This window comes from Panthera tigris, chromosome A2 (assembly GCF_018350195.1).
Source record: "Panthera tigris isolate Pti1 chromosome A2, P.tigris_Pti1_mat1.1, whole genome shotgun sequence".
Lineage (NCBI taxonomy): Eukaryota > Metazoa > Chordata > Mammalia > Carnivora > Felidae > Panthera > Panthera tigris.
Genome location: NC_056661.1, coordinates 11,831,043 through 11,851,247, shown reverse-complemented (window position 1 = coordinate 11,851,247; position 20,205 = coordinate 11,831,043). Strand labels below are relative to the sequence as shown.

Below are 20,205 nucleotides of genomic sequence, written 5' to 3'. Positions count from 1 at the left end.
TATTGAATAGGAGTGTATGCATGTTTGTGTATATTTATACAAGTTAAATATATGTATATAAGTATATATTAGCTTTTGCACATATATATACACATATGTGTGTATATATACTTGAGCTGTGTGTGTGTGTGTATTAAATAATGTGACAGAAACACCAGGAATTACGAAAGTGGTAAATGCATTAAATGCATAATCAAAAAAGAGATACAGGGGCACCTGGGTGGCTTAGCCAGTTGAGCATCTGACTCTTGGTTTTGGCTCAGGTCATGGTCTCATGGTTCATGAGATCGAGCCCTGCATCAAGCTCTGCATTGACAGTGTGGAGCCTGCTTGGGATTCTCTCTCTCCCTCTCTCTCTGCCCTTCTCTCTCTCTCTCTCTCTCTCTCCCTCTCTCTCTCTCTCTCTCTCTCTCTGTCTCAAAATAAATAAATAAACTCCCAAAGAAAAGATTCTCTCTCTCTCTCCCTTGCCCTTCTCCCCAGCTTCCATGCTCTCTCTAGAAAGAGAGAGATACAACCATAAGTTGCTACATTTTAAGGGAATCTGATTCTGGTCATTCACGCCCTTCCTCATTCTCAGCGTCTCTAGTGTTTACTCTATTTCACTCCCCACAGTAAGTACATTAAGCGCATAATGTTACTTCTCATAACAACCTTGTCAGCCAGACATTATTATGATCAACTTCCTTTAGGGAGGAGGAAACTGAGGCTCAAAAAGGTTAAGGAACCAACCCAATGTTGTTGTGGTTGGTGTTGGTGTTGCAAGAGTGTTTTAAAGCAACTTCTCAACTTTATTTAACTTAGGCAGATAACATGGTAGAGTTTTGTCTAAAAAGAGAGAAAAGCCACCCCATAATACTTAGCAAGCCTGGCAGGCGCTAAGGAGATGCAGCCTACAGGACACATGATGGCGAGGTTTGTGCTGTCCTTTCAAAGATGGAACACCAACCAGCAGCAGGTTCTTCCAATTCAAAATATTTCATGGGAGACCCCAGCATAATCACTGTTTTCAAAAAGAAGACTGAATTGTGTTTTTCTTTATTTTTCCATTCCCTATTAGCACAATGACTGGAGGCACTGACAAGCTAGTGGCGACTCAATCCAGGTGTGGCTGAGTAGAGACCCAGAGCTCCTATCACTGGGATTTTAAAATACTAGTAGCCATTATTATTAACAGTATTATTATTATCATCATGTCCTGAGTTCTTACCACGCACCAGGATCAGCGCTAAGCACTTGAGGCCCACTATCTTCCGTGAACCCCGCGCAGCTCAGAGGAGCGCTGACCATCCTCACGAGCAGCCTGTGGCCGAGGGACCAGCCATGGCCTGCGGGGTGAAGGGGTACCTCCTCGGGGAAGTCCTCCCAGGCTGGGCTCAGCACACACCCGTAGCTCCCACCCACCTGGCCGCCCTCGCTCTCTCCCCACCCAGGGATGGCCGCCATGCTGTGCCGAAACCACAGCTCCGTGTCCGAATTCATCCTCGTGGGCTTCTCCACCTTCCCAAGGCATCTCCTGCCCGTCTTCTTCCTGCTGTACCTGCTCATGTACCTGTTCACGCTGCTGGGGAACCTGCTCATCATGGCCACAGTCTGGAGCGAGCGCAGCCTGCACACGCCCATGTACCTCTTCCTGTGCACCCTGTCCACCTCCGAGATCCTCTACACCTTGGCCATCACCCCGCGCCTGCTGGCCGACCTGCTCTCCACCCGCCACACCATCACCTGGACGGCCTGTGCCAGCCAGATGTTTTTCTCCTTCACGTTCGGCTTCACCCACTCCTTCCTGCTCACCGTCATGGGCTACGACCGCTACGTGGCCATCTGCCACCCCCTGCGCTACCATGTGCTCATGAGCCCCCGCGGCTGCGCCTGCCTGGTGGCCTGGTCCTGGGTAGGTGGCTCGGTCATGGGGCTGGTGGTGACCACGGCCGTTTTCCACCTCACCTTCTGTGGACCCAATGAGATCCACCATTTTTTATGTCATGTGCCCCCTCTCTTGAAGCTGGCCTGTGGAACTGATGTACCAGTAGTGGCCAAGGGCGTGGGGCTGGTGTGCATCATGGCCCTGCTGGGCTGCTGTCTCCTCATCCTCCTCTCCTACGCCTTCATCGTGGCCGCCATCTTGAGGATCCCCTCAGCTGAGGGCCGGCACAAAGCCTTCTCCACCTGTGCGTCCCACCTCACTGTGGTCGTTGTGCACTACGGCTTTGCCTCTGTCGTCTACCTCAAGCCCAAGGGTCCCCAGTCTCTGGAAAGAGACACCCTGATGGGCATCACCTACACGGTCCTCACCCCCTTCCTCAGCCCCATCATCTTCAGTCTCAGGAACAAGGAGCTGAAGACTGCCATGACCAAGACCTTCCTCAGAAAACTCCATCCCCAGAGCTCCTGAAGTGGCTCCTTTCGTGGCAATGATGTGTCAGGTAGAGGCACTTCAGGCTTCTATCTGTAAAATGGGAATGATTACACTTCACTGGTGATGATTCTTATATGGGAATTACCCCACCTCCCCACTTTGCAAGTACTCCGAGTTCTAGATGTGTGTGTTCTCTCCTTTCTCTCAGTCTGGTTGACCTTGTTCTTCCTGGATTCACTGGGGTGTCGACCTTCCCACTATGGACCTAGTATGTCACCTTCCTCCAGGTTCCTGTGCCTGATGGTGGCATCGGGGGAGGGGGTGCCCAAGTCACTGTGTTGGGGAACCTGTGTTCATGGTTTATCATGAGTGTGTGAATGAGGGATGCCGACTCTGCCCAAAATGCATAAACTGTGATTGGGCACCTGCTGTGTACCAAGCATTGTGTCATCTGCCTCAGACACACCATTGCTGTCATTCTGAATACTACACTGAAGAAAGGAAAGCATTCTTGATGAAGAAAATGATTGTTCATTTTTAATTCTTCACATTTTTGGAGGAAAGGTGTCTCCTCTTAGGAGTTGCCTTCATTGAGCTGAATGACTGGTTGAGGAGAAAGAAAGAGGAGGGATCTGAATTTCTCCTTGGGAAAAAAGCTATGTGTGGACACATGGAGTTGAAGTCTTCATGGGAGAGGGATAAGGAAGTGGAGAGGGAGAGGGATAAGGAAGTGGGGGCTGAGCTGAGAGAAAGGGGCGGGACAGGTAGAAGAACCAGTTGCTGGCCCTTAACCTCCAGGACGTAAGGGAGGTGATGGGCCCAGTGACTGGTGAAAAAGTTTGAGGAATGAGCAGGCCTGTAAATGGGCATTTTATAAGGTTTATGAGGTTGCCATAAAGTGCCTGATATAATTCCCCCTTTCCTGACTCCCTTGAAATCCTCAATAAGAATCCATTTCTCTTTCATGTGTTGTGTACTCAGATATATTGAGGGAAGCATCCACAGGCTGGGTCTTGCTTCAAGGGAGGTGCTCAGGCGGAGTCAGGCAGCCCCTTTAGATTACACCTGTTTTTTAAATGAGGAAATGGACACAGTGAAGCTCAGACTTGCCCAGGTTCATGAAACCAGACAGGTGCAGGGATGCGGTATGCCACCAGCCCAGTGAGTCCTCTGTGGCAATGGAGGTCCAAAGTGGGGGCACATCACAGTCACCTGGAGGGCTGGTTAGGTCACAGGCTGCTGGGCCCCACTCCAAAGTGTCTGCTTCAACAGGTCAGGGTAGGGCTCTAGAATCCATACATCTAACAAGCTCTCAGGTGCTCTCAGGCTGCAGGTCTGAGGATGAAATTTTGGGAACCACTGTCCTACAGAATCTTTAGCTCAAAGATAAAGCCAGATATATGAGTTGGAAACAAAAGCAATCAACTTTCTTTCTTTCTTTCTTTCTTTCTTTCTTTCTTTCTTTCCTCCTTCCTTCCCTCCCTCTTTCTTTCTTTCTTTCTTTCTTTCTTTCTTTCTTCTTTCCTTCCCCTTCCTTCCTTTCTTTTTTTTTTTGAATTTTTTTAATCTTTATTTTCGAGAGAAAGAGTGAGAGACATAGTGTGAGCAGGAGAGGGGCAGAGAGAGAGGGAGACACAGAATCTGAAGCGGGCTCTGGGCTCTGAGCTGTCAGCACAGAGCCCAACGTGGGGCTCGATCTCAGGGACTGTGAGATCATGACCTGAGCAAAAGTCAGCCACCCAACCAACTGAGCCACCCAGGCGCCAACCCCCCCTTCCTTCCTTTCTTTCTTCCTTCCTTGTTAATAGTTATGCTGATAACAGCTTCCATTTTTCCCCATGGTGGGGGGAGGGAGGGACATTTATCATCAGCTAGGTAAGGTTTAAAAAAAAATAGTTCTATTGAGATATGATTCACATACCATATAATTCACCTGTTTAAAGATATGTGTAATCCAAATCAGTCAATTTAGAACATTTTCATCACCTCCAAATAAAACCTTATAGCCTTTAAGTGTCATCCCTCTTTCCTCTCTTCCCTTCAGCCCTAAGCAGCCCTAATCCACTGTATTTATAGATTTGCCTGTTCTGAACATTTTATATAAGTCATATATATAAGTCATACAATATTTATCCTTTTGTGTTTGGCTTCTTTTACTCAGCATAATGTTTTCAAGGTTTATCCACATGTATCAGTATTTCATTCTTTTCTATGGCTGAATAATATTCCATTGTTTCGATAGGCCACATTTTATTTATCCATTCATCTGTTGATAGATATTTGAGTTATTTCTAACTTTTGGCTATAATGAGTAATGCTGCTGTAAACATTCATGTACAAGTTTTTATGTGGACATACATTTTCACTTGGGAGGTGTGTACTTAGGAGTGGGAATGAGGGGTTATGTGGTAACTCTATGTTTAATCATTTGAGGAATTGCTAGACTGCTTTCCAAAGTGGTGGCTCCATTTTATATCCCCACCAGCAGTCTCTGCGGGTTCCAGTGTTTCCACATCCTCGCCAACGCTAATGTATCTAACTTTTTGATTATAGTCATTCTAGTAGTATCTTATTGTGGGTTTGATTTGTATTTCCCTGGTAACTAATGATAGATAGGTATAGTCCTTTTTTAAATTTAATTTTATTTATTTTAGGAAAAGAGACAGGCAGAGAAAAGGAGAGAAAGAATCTTAAGCAGACTCCACACTCAGCACAGAGCCTCAGGCGGGGCTCAATCCGTTGACCATGGGATCAGGACCTGACCTGAGATCAAGAGTCAGATGCTCAACCAACTGAGGCACCCAAGTGCCCCAATGATAGGTATGGTCTTCAACGATTTAACACACGTGGGTTCTTTTACTTCACAGGGAAGATAATATTATCAGCTCCATTTCAAAGATGAGGAAACAGGGCTATAAAGAGATTAAATCCATTAGTTAAAGGTCTTGCCCTGAAGTGGAAAAACTAGAATTCTTTATGTTGGAACTTGGGGTCAGAAGCATACATTTCTCAGGAATTATGAGGAGAGGAAGCCAGTGTGTTCCAAGAAGAGATGAAGACATGAAGGTGTTGATTGGAAGGAGAGGACCAACTGTAGCAAGCCCTGAAAAAAACAAGCCAGAACTGGAGATACACATTCTCGGGGGTCAGGAGGAAACCCCCAGCATGAGAGGATCCGTGAGACACATCGTAATCTCGACCAAACTGGCTGAACATTTCCATGTTTTCATTAGTAGATGTATTAATATGCAAAATATTGTTATATTCAAACATGAAATTGTTTGCTCTAAAGAAATGCTGATCCCTTTAGGGGAGCCTGGGTGGCTCAGTCAGTTGAGCGACTGACTTCGGCTCAGGTCATGATCTCACGGTTTGTGGGTTCGAGCCCCGCGTTGGGCTCTGTGCTGACAGCTCAGAGCCTGGAGCCTGCTTCGGATTCTGTGTCTCCCTCTCTCTCGGCCCCTCCTGTGTCTCAGAAATAAACATTAAAAAAAGATTAAAAAAAAAAAAAGACATGCTGATCCCTTTTGAAGCCAGATTCCTAAGTTATACTGAGAAGATTCAAGGCAGTTAGCTAGCAATATTTGGTGGCATCCTTTGCCCCCCTTACAAAATGAGAAAGAGTCCAGATGGTAAGATCAACCCCTCTTAGAGTTGTCCTGTAAGAGTTATGTTTAAGTGGCCAGCATAAGTCTTGGGGTGTAGCCACTGCTCCTTAGCTGGCTACAGATCCAGAGACGTCTTGGAGTATATGCTGGTTGACCTGGGAAACAGGTGAGAGACTGTGAACTTGAAAGAGCTCATGGCAAACATGGCTTCTGGATTATATCCAGGAACTGTAGGTGTGGTTCCCTGTGGTCATCAGAGAAAAAAATCCACTTCCTCTAATTGGACTGACAAATGTCAATGCACTCCGAAATGTAGATAAACCACGTTTTTAATTCTTTTGATTTAGTATTAGTTGCTTTGAAAATTTAAAACAACCAAGGAAATTGAAGTTAGTGAATGTATGTTGTTTCTGTAGGTGACAGATTCTAGACCCCAAGGGCTGGGTCAGGACGAGATGTTTGAGGCAGAGCTATGAAAGCTCACCGTTACATCCCATCTTTATTTAAAATGTTGATGCGCTGCTCATCATACATTTTTTTGCATTAATTTTGGTTTTAAAAAGGTTGTATTAAATACAATTTATCTTTTTTAAGTTTATTGTGAGAGAGTGAGCAGAGAGAGAGGGAGGGAGAATCCTAGGCAGGCTCCACACTATCAGCAAGGAGCCTGACACGGGGCTGGAACCCACAAACGGTGAGATCATGACCTGAGCTGAAATCGAGTCAGACACTCAACCGACTGAGCCACCCAGGTGCCCCAAAATATGATTTATCTTCATCACTGAATTCTTTGGTGGCCCCTTAAACTTGGTGGTCAAGGTGAATGCCTCACTTGCTTGACCCTAGTCCCTGCCTTGCTAGACTCCCCTTCCTTGCCACCCCAAATAATCTTGCATTTATTTTCCCTGAAAAAGACCAAAAAAATAGAAGCCATAATTAACTTATCTGGTGATAGAAAATAGAAGTAGGAATATGTGCCAAAAGTCAGTGTAAACACATCAGGGTTTTAGGTTAAGACCCTCCACATCAGGGGAGAGAGCCCCGCCCCTCTGCTCATTAGTGTTGGCCAGGACTCCACCCCCACGCCCAGGGGAAGTGTCCCACCTCCTTGCCACTATTCAGCTTCCCCTTTTAGAAGTTGCCCCCACCCTCTCCATTCCTCACTGTTTGCCATTCCTTGCTAATGGTCCCCTTTGTGACACATTCTTTGGTATCCCCAAGGCATAGCCAGAGCCCAGAGAGGTGATTAAAAGGCCTGGAGTGCTGAGAAGGGCTGTTGATGGCGAGATCTCCAGACTTTAGGGGACCCCTCTCCCTGCACTAATTAGAGCCACCAAGTGTTTCAGTGCTAATTTCTGGAGGCAAAGGCCAGCCTGAGAGATGCAGTTTGCTGCCTTAACTCCTCTTGTTCTGTTCTTCCCCAGTGTTGACTTGACCCCCTTGCCCTTGCCAATTCCCTCCTCAAGGGTGTTTTCCTCCTCCCCCACCCCCAACCTCCCAGACTACCTCTGTCCAGAGGCCAGAGGGATCTTGCTAAAGGGAAAACCTGAAAAATCACCAGTCTATTTATATACTCTTGAGATACATTACAAACTGTAGTGTGGTTGGGTCACTGCTTCAACTCCAGCTTTATCCCACAGCCCTTCCCACCTCTCCTGCCCCCCTAGTTCTCCAGCTGTTCTGTAATAAACCAAGCATGCTCAGACCTCAGGAAGTTTGCACAGACAGCTGCCCTTTCCTTAGTCCTACGTATCCATAGGTCTGGCTTTAAATGCCACCTCCTCAGGAAAGCCTTTTCTGACTTCCCCATACTGTGTCACCACCCCTATTATGAGCAACTCCTATCACAGCAACTCCCTTCTTTTCCTCATAGCTTTTATCACAGTTTATCATATATGTTCATTAGGTTATTTGTTTAATACCCACATCTTCCTCTCTGAAGTACAAGCACTGAAATCAGGGGTCATGTCTAATGAGTTTAACATTATATCCCTAGTGGCATCTAAAAAAGTGCCTGTCAAACAGTAGGTGTCCAATAAGTCTTTGTTGAAGAAATACAATAAGATTTGTCATCCTTGGCATGACTGACATTTGGGGATGGCTCATTCTTTGTGGTTGGGTCTGTTCTATGCATTGTGGGGTGTTGAATGTCATCCCTGGCCTTCGCCCACTAGATATCGTGACATATGTCTCCCTCCTTCAGCTTTAACAACCAAAAATTCTCCAGAAACTTCCAAGCATCCTCTGGTGGGCACTGGTTAGGGTCATGCCCCTTTGGTGACCCTTAGCTCTTGGTCCATATCTTGGTGAGAGCCTTGATATTTCTCTGTCGTTCCACTAAGCACCTAGAAACAGGAAATAGCAATGTACCCATCTCTGTGCTCCCAAAACTAGCACAGGAATTGAGACACATTTGAAAGCTGCAAATAATTACTGAAAAGATCTTTAAAAGCTGGCATTGAGTGCAATCGGATGCCAGACATCGTCAATCACCCTACATACACGATGTTATTTAATTCTCAGAACAATCCTAACAGGTGGCTACATTATTATTGAACCCATTTTAAAGATGGGAAACTGAGGCCAAGAAATGGGATGTAATTCAACCAACACCACTTTGCTTCATCACTTAACCACTGCACAGCCTTGTCTGCCATTCAGAGCACCTCTTTGTCTCTTGAGAGAGCCAGGTGTCATCACCTATCTCCAGTCCCATTAGCTGTTGCCATGGTGATGAGTCATGGGGACCATGCATGGAGGCTAGGAGCCACAGAGAGGAGGAGAAGAGGATTCTGGGAGAAAAAGGCTAGGTCAGAAAGCCTAGCTGGAGCAACCCTTCTCCCAGTGGTGCCCCCTGCTGGACCCCAATCCTCTCCACTGAGGTCCTACTCCTTCCGCAGCACTGATAACCAAGATGGATACATCAAAGTTGATGGCTCCACATGGTCGTTGCTTCAATTCACACCTCTCCCTCTGATCCCAAACTTATAAAAAAAAACCTTGAAATTATAATGTCATCCTAACTCCTGTGGCTACCATTGCGCCAGGCACCATGGGAACCATGCTAAACCCTTTGTAAGCATGGTCTTGCTTCAATCTTACAACTGTCTTAGAAGGTAGGTGCTGTTACATTCTTTCAGTGTAGGCTCAGAGAGGGGAAGTAACCTGCCTAAGCTCAAACAACAAAGTGTGACAGCCAATTTCCCCACACCCACTCCAACGGTGTTAATAAACTTGAAACATTTTTTGTCCATCTTATTGTGTAGACAAAAACTGTACCTCACAGTTATATGTTCATTTGTCATCATTCTTTTTACTTAATGTCTTCAACAAATATTTGAGAACTTACTGCATGCTGTGTAGGCATATAGCAGTTTGCAAAATGGACCAAGCGTCCCTGACTACCTCAAACAACATTCTGTTGGGCAGAGACAGACAATATCTAATAAGCAGATATATTCCAGGTGGTGATAAGCACATGTCAGACAAATAAAGCTGATCAATAGACATGGGACATGGCCAGGAGTGTATCTATTTTGTGTAGTGTGGTTAGAGAAGGGCTCTATGATTTTTGAGCAGAAATGTCTTCAAGGAATTGAGATTGAATTGCTGTGTTCTGAGATAAGAAAGACTGTGGAAGAATGTGTGTGTGTGTGTGACAGAGAGAGAGAGAGAGAGAGAGAGAAAGAGAGAGAGAGAGAGAGGGAGGGACACAGAGAAAATGAAAATGGCAATGAAAATGTCTAAGAGTTAGATTTTGGACACATTAAGTTTGAGATACCTACTAGATATCCATGTAGAGATGCTGAGTAGGCTATTGGATAGGGATGAAGATAAGAATTTTGGGGTCACCTGTGTGCAGAGTGTACATAAAGCCCTGATACTGGATAGGATCCCCAGGGAGAAAGGACATTGATGAAGTCCAAGGATCAAATTTCTTTTTTTAATCTTCTGTCATTTATTTGTTTTTTTAATATAATTTATTGTCAAGTTGGCAATAACTGCTTTGTGTTTCAAGTATGAATGAACAAATGTTCATTTAACAATCCTTCACTAATGGATATATCTAATGCTTTCCAATCATAAATTTCATTTCTCTGAATATACTTTTATTTACACAAATGTGGAATATATCTGTAAGAGGTTGATTGAATTCAGTGGAAAAATGGGAAGCAAGTTCAAACCCAGGTCAGTTTGACCTCAAACACAGCTCCCCCTACCCCATCTCCCACTGCTTTGGAGGGCAATGAGGCTTCTTACAGTAAATATTATAAACCAATATTCTGGTTTGTTTCAGCACTGTAGGGAATACATAGGTCCACCCAAGAAATATTTATTAATCAATTTATGTCTTCCTAATATCATGTTGATGCTGTGTGATGGTAAGCAAGATAGACAGACTTCCTGACCTCAGGAAGCGGATAGCCTAAGGGATCAAAATAAGTTAGCATAAGACACTGGAGGCCTGACTCACACTGGCCCACCAACTACCTTCCAGGTTCTCTGTCTATTCAGATACCAGTAGGATCAGAGGCCAACTTGGCCTTTAACGAAGAAAATGAAAGAGACTAGCTTGTATTCTTGTCCAGATTGGCTTTGCTGTTGGAGAAGAGGAGCATCTTGGCTCAGTGTGATAAGAATTCACTGCAAGATGAAACTTATTTTAAAATCAGGAAGTAGACCTGAATCTATAGAAATAATCCATCAGTGTCCCAAAGCTCATGCATGGCGGGTTGCAAGTGCCTGCCTGTGGTTTAAAAGTCTCTTAGGATTGTGGAGTGTTTGGTTTGAGGGTGGGCTAGTCCTCCATGGACAGGCACCCCACAAAACCCACCATAGGAAGATGTGTGAAACATTGGGTGGCCAGGACTGGGATTCACAAAAGACCTACACCAGAAACTTGGCCCTACCAAGTTGTGTGATCTTGGATGAGTCATACAACCATTTTGATCCCGAGTTTCCCCTCTGTCAAAGGGAGTGGATGTGTTTATCTGCCCTGATCCCCTTATGTGGCTATGATGAGATAATGTTCATGAGGGGTAATAGGAAACATGCAGTGCAGTGTATATTCTGCAAAGAAGGATGGTCTGGATTTCCCACATTTGACTGAAATTTTTTCCTACATCCTCCCACTTCATGATAAGATGGGATATTTTTACCACTCGAGTTATAGAGAAAGACTGAGTCCAACTTTAGGACAAATGATGAATAGTTTATTATTCAACATAAACATGAATAAACATTTTCCTTATTTTAGCTTTAGGTAATTTAACTAATTTATTGTTCACGCATTTTAAATATTTTTTAAAGTTTATTTACTTATTTTGAGAGAGAGAAAGAGTGGAAGCAGGCGATGGGCAGAGGGAGAGAGAGAATCCCAAGCAGGCTCCACGCTGTCAGCATAAAGCCTGAAGCTGGGCTTGATCCCACAAACAATGAGATCATGACCTGAGCTGAAATCAAGAATCAGACGCTTAACTGACTGAGCCATCCAGGAACCCCATTCATCGTACATTTTAATTACATTGGTTGTTGTGCACAACAGTATCACTATAACCTAGTGTCCATTAAGTATTACTATAAATTATTGTTTTTATTTATTTTTTTAAATGTTTTTATTTATTTTTGAGACAGAGAAAGACAGAGCATGAGCAGGGGAGGGGCAGCGAGAGGGGGAGACACAGAATCCGAAGCAGGCTCCAGGCTCCGAGCTGTCAGCAGAGAGCCCGACGCAGGGCTCTAACTCACCGAGTGTGAGATCATGACTTGAGCTGAAGTTGGACGCTCCACCGACTGAGCCACCCCAGGCGTCCCTATAAATTATTATTTTTATTTTTAAAAAAAAATTTTTTTTCCAACGTTTTTATTTATTTTTGGGACAGAGAGAGACAGAGCATGAACGGGGGAGGGGCAGAGAGAGAGGGAGACACAGAATCGGAAACAGGCTCCAGGCTCCGAGCCATCAGCCCAGAGCCTGACGCGGGGCTCGAACTCACGGACCGCGAGATCGTGACCTGGCTGAAGTCGGACGCTTAACCGACTGCGCCACCCAGGCGCCCCTATATTATTATTTCTAAATGAATGCATAGATTCATATTCAGAAACAATTTAAATTTGTCAAAAAAACTTTTTTTTAAATTTCATCTTTAAGTAATCTCTACACCTAGCATGGGGTTTGAACTCACAACCCCAAGATCAAGAATCACATATTTTACTGGCTGAACCAGCCAGGTGCCTCAAGAAAAACTTTTTTAAATGAGATATAATCGATACATAATATTGTGTAAGTTTAAGGTGTACAGTGTATCGATTTGATGCATTTATATATTGCAATATGCTTGCCACTGTAGCATTAGCTAATATCTCTATCATGTCACATAATCATCATTTCATTTTTGTGGTGGGGACAATTAAGATCTAGCCTCTTAGGGACTTTGAAGTTGCTAATACAATATTGTCACCTATAATCATTATGCTGTGCATGAGACCTCCAGGACTTATATATCTACTGGTTGCAAATTTATACCCCTAAACAACATCTCCCCAGTTCCCTCACCCCTCAGTCCCTGGTAACCGATGACTCTACTCTCTGTTTTTATGAGTTCAGCTTTTTTAGGCTTTGCATATAAATGATATTATACAGTATTTGTCATTCTCTTGAATACACTTATTTTCAACAAAGTATAAATACTATGTAGTATGATCAACCTTAAATCCCCCTCATGGCCACAGGGAAGCATTAAGCTGGTCTGATCATGAGATACACCTTTATCCTGGACTCTGAACTCAATGTGGTTCAACAAAGAGTTGCACACTGGCCCATGTGTCACATCACTCTCTAACACAGCAGGCGATTTCTCATGGTGGGACTTATTATAGAGACTTCTCTGTGTCCCTGCAGCTGCTCAAGATTCACACTTGAAATGTAGAGGTTTCCTTGACTTTTTCTGTGAGTCTGCTCTGTTAACTGTTTCTAACGGTTATTGTACAGATCTGTGCAATGCTGAAATTTAGGGTGATTTGCTCTCCTCGGCTATAATCTGGCTTAGTTTTTTGTAGCCTTACAAAATCCATGTTGGAGGTACCCACTACTGCCTAGTACAAGGTGGGGACCTGGCATCTTCCATTTCTCCTAGCAGTGTGGACTAATGGTAGTGGGACTAATTAGACCACTCTGGCTGCTGTCAGGAGAAGAACAGATCCCAGGTTTGAGGCTGCCTGATAAAATGTCATGCAGCAGATGAGAATCGTGAAATCTGATTTTCTCTGTGTCATCATCTTATACGTCTTTCCACTCTGAATATACTCTTGATGCTGATTAACCATTGTGTGTGCATTTGGATGTTGCCTTCAAGGGTCCTTGTAAACCTTAAAGCATCAGATAAATATAGGTTATTACATGTTTACAAGGTGCCATTTCTTTTTCCTGTTTTTTTTTTTTTTAATGTAGACTCCACGCCCAGCATGGAGCCCAATGTGGTGCTTGAACTCAAGACCCTGAGATCAAGACCTGACCTGAGATCATGAGCCGGGTGGTCAACCGACTGAGCCACCCAGGTGCCCCTCAAGGGTGCAGTTTCTAAGTTGGTAACCCAACTTAGCTGTTTCCAAGTAATTCCTCCCTGATCATCATATTTTTTCTGGATTGAGTTTGCTGAGGAAGGTCTTGGTCATGGCTGTCTTTAGCTCCTTGTTCCTGAGACTGAAGATGATGGGGCTGAGGAAGGGGGTGAGGACCGTGTAGGTGATGCCCATCAGGGTGTCTCCTTCCAGAGACTGGGGACCCTTGGGCTTCAGATAGATGACAGAGGCAAAGCCATAGTGCACAATGACCACAGTGAGGTGGGACGCACAGGTGGAGAAGGCCTTGTGCCGGCCCTCAGCTGAGGGGATCCTCAAGATGGCGGCCACGATGAAGGCGTAGGAGAGGAGGATGAGGAGACAGCAGCCCAGCAGGGCCATGATGCACACCAGCCCCACGCCCTTGGCCACTACTGGTACATCAGTTCCACAGGCCAGCTTCAAGAGAGGGGGCACATGACAAGCAAAATGGTGGATCTCATTGGGTCCACAGAAGGTGAGGTGGAAAACGGCCGTGGTCACCACCAGCCCCATGACCGAGCCACCTACCCAGGACCAGGCCACCAGGCAGGCGCAGCCGCGGGGGCTCATGAGCACATTGTAGCGCAGGGGGTGGCAGATGGCCACGTAGCGGTCGTAGCCCATGACGGTGAGCAGGAAGGAGTGGGTGAAGCCGAATGTGAAGGAGAAAAACATCTGGCTGGCACAGGCCGTCCAGGTGATGGTGCGGCAGGTGGAGAGCAGGTCGGCCAGCAGGCGCGGGGTGATGGCCAAGGTGTAGAGGATCTCGGAGGTGGACAGGGCGCACAGGAAGAGGTACATGGGCGTGTGCAGGCTGCGCTCGCTCCAGACTGTGGCCATGATGAGCAGGTTCCCCAGCAGCGTGAACAGGTACATGAGCAGGAACAACAGGAAGAACATCATCTGAAGGTGGGGGAAGGTGGAGAAGCCCACGAGGATGAATTCAGTCCCTGCTGAGAAATTGCCTTTCTGCATGGAGACTGTGCCTGGGGCGAAGTGTGAGAGACAGAGCTCAGCTACTTGGTGGAGAAGGTCTTCCCCATCCCGGGGTCTGCTCAAGAGGGTACCCCGATCAATGACAGCTGGCATTTGTAAAAATTAGCAGTGGGAAACCTCACTAAAATGCAGTCAGAGGTTTTGGCAGGAAGAGAGCTCACACCCTGTCCCTCCTAGTCCATTGCAAACTTGACAAGGACAGGAAGAGATGGACTTGACCTTGGGAGTGGCTACTACTCCCCACCCTCCCAGTAAGAAGCCACCATACTTTGAGCTCTCGGTTTATTCTAATGGACTTTTTATAACAGCCTTTCCAACTTACCCCTTTTCTCCTTAAAAAGTCTACCTTTCCTTTGTTCCCCCCAACCTGCCTTTGGTTTTGTGGTGGTCTGTTTGCGCTGGATTGTGATTCCATTTTATTTCTGAATAAACACATCTCTTTTGCTGGTAAAATAACTGGGTTTTTATTTTTAAGGTTAACACACTGAGTTCCCACTCTGTGCCTCTTAAGATTTAACTCTCTCATTAACCTAGTAACAGAGGTGCTGTTTTTATCACCCGCATTTTGAGCATCTTGAGCAGACTCACGAGAATATCGGTGTGCATGGAAGTTAGGCAACTTGCTCTAGGTGAAGCTGTCAAAATGGCAGAGCTAAGACTTGAACCTATGCCTGGCTGTCTCTAAAGACTGCCTTTCACTATTCTTCTGGGTTGCCTCCCAGAATGAAAACATTCCTCCCCTGGAGCTTCCAGCCATTGTCATTGTATCCTTCTACTCCCTTCTGATAAATCCTGTTCTTCACGTAGCTCAGTGACCACAAGACACCCCTACCCCATGTCTATAATCCTTGGACCGGCAGGCATCTCTAACTTCATACAAATCAGATTCTTTCTCTGGAGGTATCTCTTTAGGGAGTCAGAGGTAAGAGGCTGTGTAGAAGTAACACTCTGGATGTTTTCTAGCTCCCATGAGGCACATCTGTATGTTCTAGGACAATGCAACATGGACATCCGACAAAGGGACGTGGGAGCCAACCTGAATTCTTGTTCTGCCAACTGTGTAAAAGTGAGCATGTCTCTTCATCTCTCTGTACCTTCATGTTCCCCTGCCTCCCTCAGCATTGTTTTGAGAAATAAATCAGTTATTCTTGGAATGTGACCTGACACCCAGCAAGTGCTCCCTATAATAATTAAATCAACACACTAAGTGAGCAAATGTAGTCTATGACCAGCAAATAACTTCAATTTCATGAGATTTCAGTGTCTCTTCATGAATAACTTCACCATTTTTAAATGATCTTTTTTATTAGGCAGTATAAAGTTTTAAAGGCTATAAATCCCCAATCTTCTTTCTATCTCTATTTGCCTGTTCTGGACATTCATCGAAATGAAATCATACAGTATGTGGCCTTTGGGGTCTGGCTTCTTTCGTTCTGTGTACTGTTTTTGAGGCTCACCCACATTATAGCATGTAACATTCTGAGAACCTGGTTGCTTTTCCATGGTTGACCAGTACTCTGTTGTATGGATAAACCACATATTGTCTATTTAGTCACTGCTTAATGGACATTTGGGTTGTTTCCACTTTTTCACTGTTGTGAATAGTGGTGCTATGAATATTCATTTATGTAGGTGTTTTAAAGCATATCAGTGGTTGCCAGGGGCTGTGGAGGGAGAATGGGGAATGACTGCTAACGAACACAGGGTTTCTTTTTGGGTTGATGAGAAAGCTCTGGAACCAAACAGAGGTGGTTGGTTCACAACACTGTGAATGTAATTAATGGCACTGAACTGTATGCTATAAAATGGCTAAAATGGCAAATTTTATGTTATGCGTATTCTACGGCAATAAAAAAAAATAGGGGAAAAAAGTAGTAAGTGCTCTATTAGGTGGGTGCAGGTCCCTGATCAAGCCCTGACAGGCTAGTAGTGAGAAATAAAGAAGGGAACAACTGCATTGGTGACTGGAGGCTGCATTCCCCAAATATCACCAGTTTCCAGAGTTTCTTAGTTTCCCTTCCCTGGAGTCCCTCGTATCCTTTCTCCGCTTTTGGGGCAGCACCTGCCCGTAGCTCCCCAGGATTGTGTCTCCAACAACCCCCCAGTCAGTCCTGCCACTCTGAGATCTCAGAGGGATGAGTCAAAGGTCAACAACATGGAAACCAGAGCCTCTGAGAAGAGGCTGAATGGGTGAGAGCAGGGTCATGTGGATTGTGCTCACAAACCTCCAATGGGTCTTCAACATCTAGAGCAAGGTTTCTCAACTGTGGGACTCTTGACTTTGGGAACCAGATCATTCTCTGCTATGGGGAGGGGGGTGGGTGTTCTGCGCACTGTAAAGTGTTTAGCTGCATCCTTGGCCACTACCAGCCCCCGTGACAACAAAAAATGTCTCCAGGCATTGCCAAAGTCAACCCCAGTGGAGAACCAATGACCTAGAGGCTGCAGTTACAATTTTTTGGCATGCTCCCCAGTCTTGGTTCCTTCCCTTCTCCACCCAGCAAATGCCTGTTTATCTTTAAGATTCCATTTAAATGTCCTCCTGGTCATTCTCTTCCCAAAGCAGATTTAATCACTCATTCCTGCCTGCTTCCAAAACAATGACTCTTGAATGAGTTTAAAACTCCTTGATCCTAACTTTATCATGACCCTCATCATAATGTGTCATGCTGGAGGTGTGACTGTCTCTGGCACTGGATTTGAGCTCTCGATGAGAATAGCTACCCTTTGTTAGATGTGTTCTATCGACGCAACACCTATGTTCATGTGTTTTGTATTTAATCTTTACTCCAACATTATAAGGTACCTGCTATGATCCCCATTTTATAGATGTGGCTGCTAACTCCCACAGAGGACACATCACTTGCCCAAGGGACCATGGCTCTGAAATAGGGAAGCCAGAATCTGAACCTACATTTGAATGACCCCAAAGTTTCTCTCTTCCTAACCTCTCTGTCATATTCACCACTTACTGGTGGCTGTTAATGAATGCCAGAGGCCACTCCCAGGATCAGGAAAATGTCAGCTTCCCCATGCTGGACAATTCACACACTCCCTCCCCGTATCAGTTAAGATCTCAAAAAAGGGAGAGGATGTATGAGAAGACAAGAAGTCACCATGTCCTGAGGAGGTGGCCCAGGGCTGCATATATCACCCTCTGGAATGATGGGGGTGCAGAATGCGGTTGGAAGGGTGCCCGTTCTTTCTGGAAAAGGCTGAACTATGGACACAGTGAAAAGATTGGTGGTTGCCAGTGGCTCAGTGGCAGAGAGAGCAAGGGACAAATGGGTGGAACTCGGACGTGGGGACAATGGTAGTTAAGCTGGTGAACTCTTGTAATGGTGGATACCTGATGCTGTGCATTTGTCAAAACTCATAGAATGTACAATACAAACAGCAAAACCTAATGTAAACTGTGGGCCTTTCTTAATAATGTGCCAATATTAGCTCAGCAACTTTAACAGAGGCACCTCACTAATGCAGGATATTAATGGGAAATATTGGGTGCAGGGAGAGAGAGCATCTATAAGAATTCTCTGCACTATCTGGGATGCCTGGGTGGCTCCAATGGTTAAGCGACTGACTTTGGCTCAGGTCATGATCTCGCCGGTCGTGGGTTTGAACCCCGCATCGGGCTCTGTGCTGACAGCTCAGAGCCTGGAGCCTACTTCGAATTCTGTGTCTCCCTCCCTCTCTACCCCTTCCCCTCTTGCACTCTGTCTCTCTCTCAAAAATAAATAAACATTAAAAAAAATTTTAAATAATTCTCTGCACTATCTGGGGTGCCTGGGTGGCTCAGTTGGTTGAGCATCCAACTCGTGATTTCGGCACAGGTCATGATCTCATGGTTGTGAGATTGAGCCCTGTGTGGGGCTCTACACTGACAGGGCAGAGCCTGCTTGGGACTCTCTCTCTTTCTCCCTCTGCCCCTCCCCTTCTCTCTTCCTTTTTCTCAAAATAAATAAATATATATTTTTTAAAAAAGAATTCTCTGCACCATCTGCTCATTTTTTTATAAACCTAAAACTGCTCTAAAATGTGAATCCCATTAATTTTTTTAAGTAAAAAAGAAGCCATTATAGGTGTGGGTCCAGGATAGCAGAGAGGGGAACTAAAACCCTCCTGGCATTGATCTACTGGGAAACCACCTGGAGAATTCCTCTGTAAGTAAACCAAACGGGCCCAGGGAGAGACAGTGTGTGTGATCTGGCTAACTGGAACATAGACAAAGCAACGATGAGGCCAGCTCCTGCCCACATACACCCCTAGGGCCAGGTCTCCTGACTTCAGCATTAGGGACATTTGGGGCTGGATCACTCTTCATGGTGGGGACTGTGTGTGCTTTGCAGGATGTTGAGGTGCATCTCTGGTATCCAACAGATGCCAGTAGCACCTCTCAGTTGTGATAACCAAAAGTATCTTCGCACATTGTCATATGCCTCTTGGAGGAAAGAAGTGCCCCTTCTGAGAACCACAGGCTAGGTCTCTCTTGTCACTCAGACCTCCATCTTGCCTTACCTGTCTGCCCCCATCCTGGCTGTCTCCTTTTAGTGAACCTCCTTGGTTTCCCTTCCCTGCATCCTCCTTCCCACCTCAGCCATCTCCTACCTGCCTTGTCTCTCCCTCTTTTCATCTTTAACTCCTCACCATCACTCCATCTGTCCCTAAGGCCTCCCTGATTGTTTACACCCCCGGAGGTGGCTGGAGGAGCCTCTCAATCCTGAATCCTCCTATCTTTGTCTTTTCTCTGCCTCTCCCTGGTCCTTTACTATTTGTTTCTGGGCAGGACAGAGAGGAGAGAGGTGAAAAGCCAGACAGGTATCCTGGCTAACTTTGAGTGGCAGCTCTTCTGTCTCTGAGCCTCAGTTTCTCACCTATCCGATGAGCCTCCCTCGTAAGGCAATGTGAGCTCCAAAAAAAGATAATGCCTGTGGAGCAATCATCCCACTGTCTTGAAGCTAGGAAGAGGAACCCCACCTGCTGCCCACATGCCATAGACTCAAACTGTACAAAGGATTATATAAACATGGTGGTTTCGCTGAGTCTAGGACAGATGCTGGTTCCACAGGTCTCTCCTATCCAGGTGGAACGTGGGGAAGGTGACTCACCTGGGGTCAAGACTCTGCATCTGTCTCTGACTCACTCCAGCAGGAGGTCCTGAGTTGGTGTTTCTCTGAAGATAAGGGTTGTATAGGTGAGGGCTGGGGGCAAGGCAAGGAGTTTCCACTCTGAGCCTGCCAGCTAGGCAGGGGAGTTTACCTGAGCATGACCACCATTATTTATGCCGCCTCGGCTCCCATCTGCTACCTTCTCTCACTGTGGTCCTTCTGCCTCTGCCTCTGCTACAGGGATGCTGGAACCCCTTGGGACCCTATAAGGGAGGGGGCAACCTCAGAGAGAGTATGTCCTCACTTTCCTTCCCTCCCTGCCTGCCAGGAGTAAGTCAATTACCTGAGCTTCTCAGGGACTCAAGTAGAGTCTAATTCTCTGCAAATTTGGAATTTGGGGCCCTGGCTTCTGATGTTGACAGGAGAGTAACCCTGCCACGGCCCATTGGGGCCAAAGAGTCTGCCTAACGTGCCCTCTTGATCTTCATCTTTCTTTCCCTATCCAGGTCATTTGCCCAATTAAATGTCTTTT

At 45.7% G+C, this 20,205-nt stretch overlaps 2 protein-coding genes across 2 annotated transcripts; one reads left to right on the top strand and one right to left on the bottom strand.

Moving 5' to 3' along the window:
• The first annotated feature begins 1,435 nt into the window (after positions 1–1,435).
• On the top strand, positions 1,436–2,395 carry LOC102948925 (olfactory receptor 10H1-like). The gene has a single exon (XM_007088328.2). It carries the CDS (start codon positions 1,436–1,438, stop codon positions 2,393–2,395), a length of 960 nt encoding a protein of 319 aa, XP_007088390.2.
• Positions 2,396–13,596: 11,201 nt separating this feature from the next.
• LOC102948646 (olfactory receptor 10H1) lies at positions 13,597–14,747 on the bottom strand. Its single transcript, XM_042977323.1, has one exon. The coding sequence runs from the start codon at positions 14,656–14,658 to the stop codon at positions 13,597–13,599; it is 1,062 nt and encodes a 353-aa protein (XP_042833257.1). The 5' UTR covers positions 14,659–14,747.
• Positions 14,748–20,205: the final 5,458 nt, after the last annotated feature.

Coding starts and splice junctions, on each gene's coding strand:
- LOC102948925 (XM_007088328.2), top strand. CDS start 1,436: ATGGCCGCCATGCTGTGCCGAAACCACAGCTCCGTGTCCGAATTCATC.
- LOC102948646 (XM_042977323.1), bottom strand. CDS start 14,658: ATGCCAGCTGTCATTGATCGGGGTACCCTCTTGAGCAGACCCCGGGAT.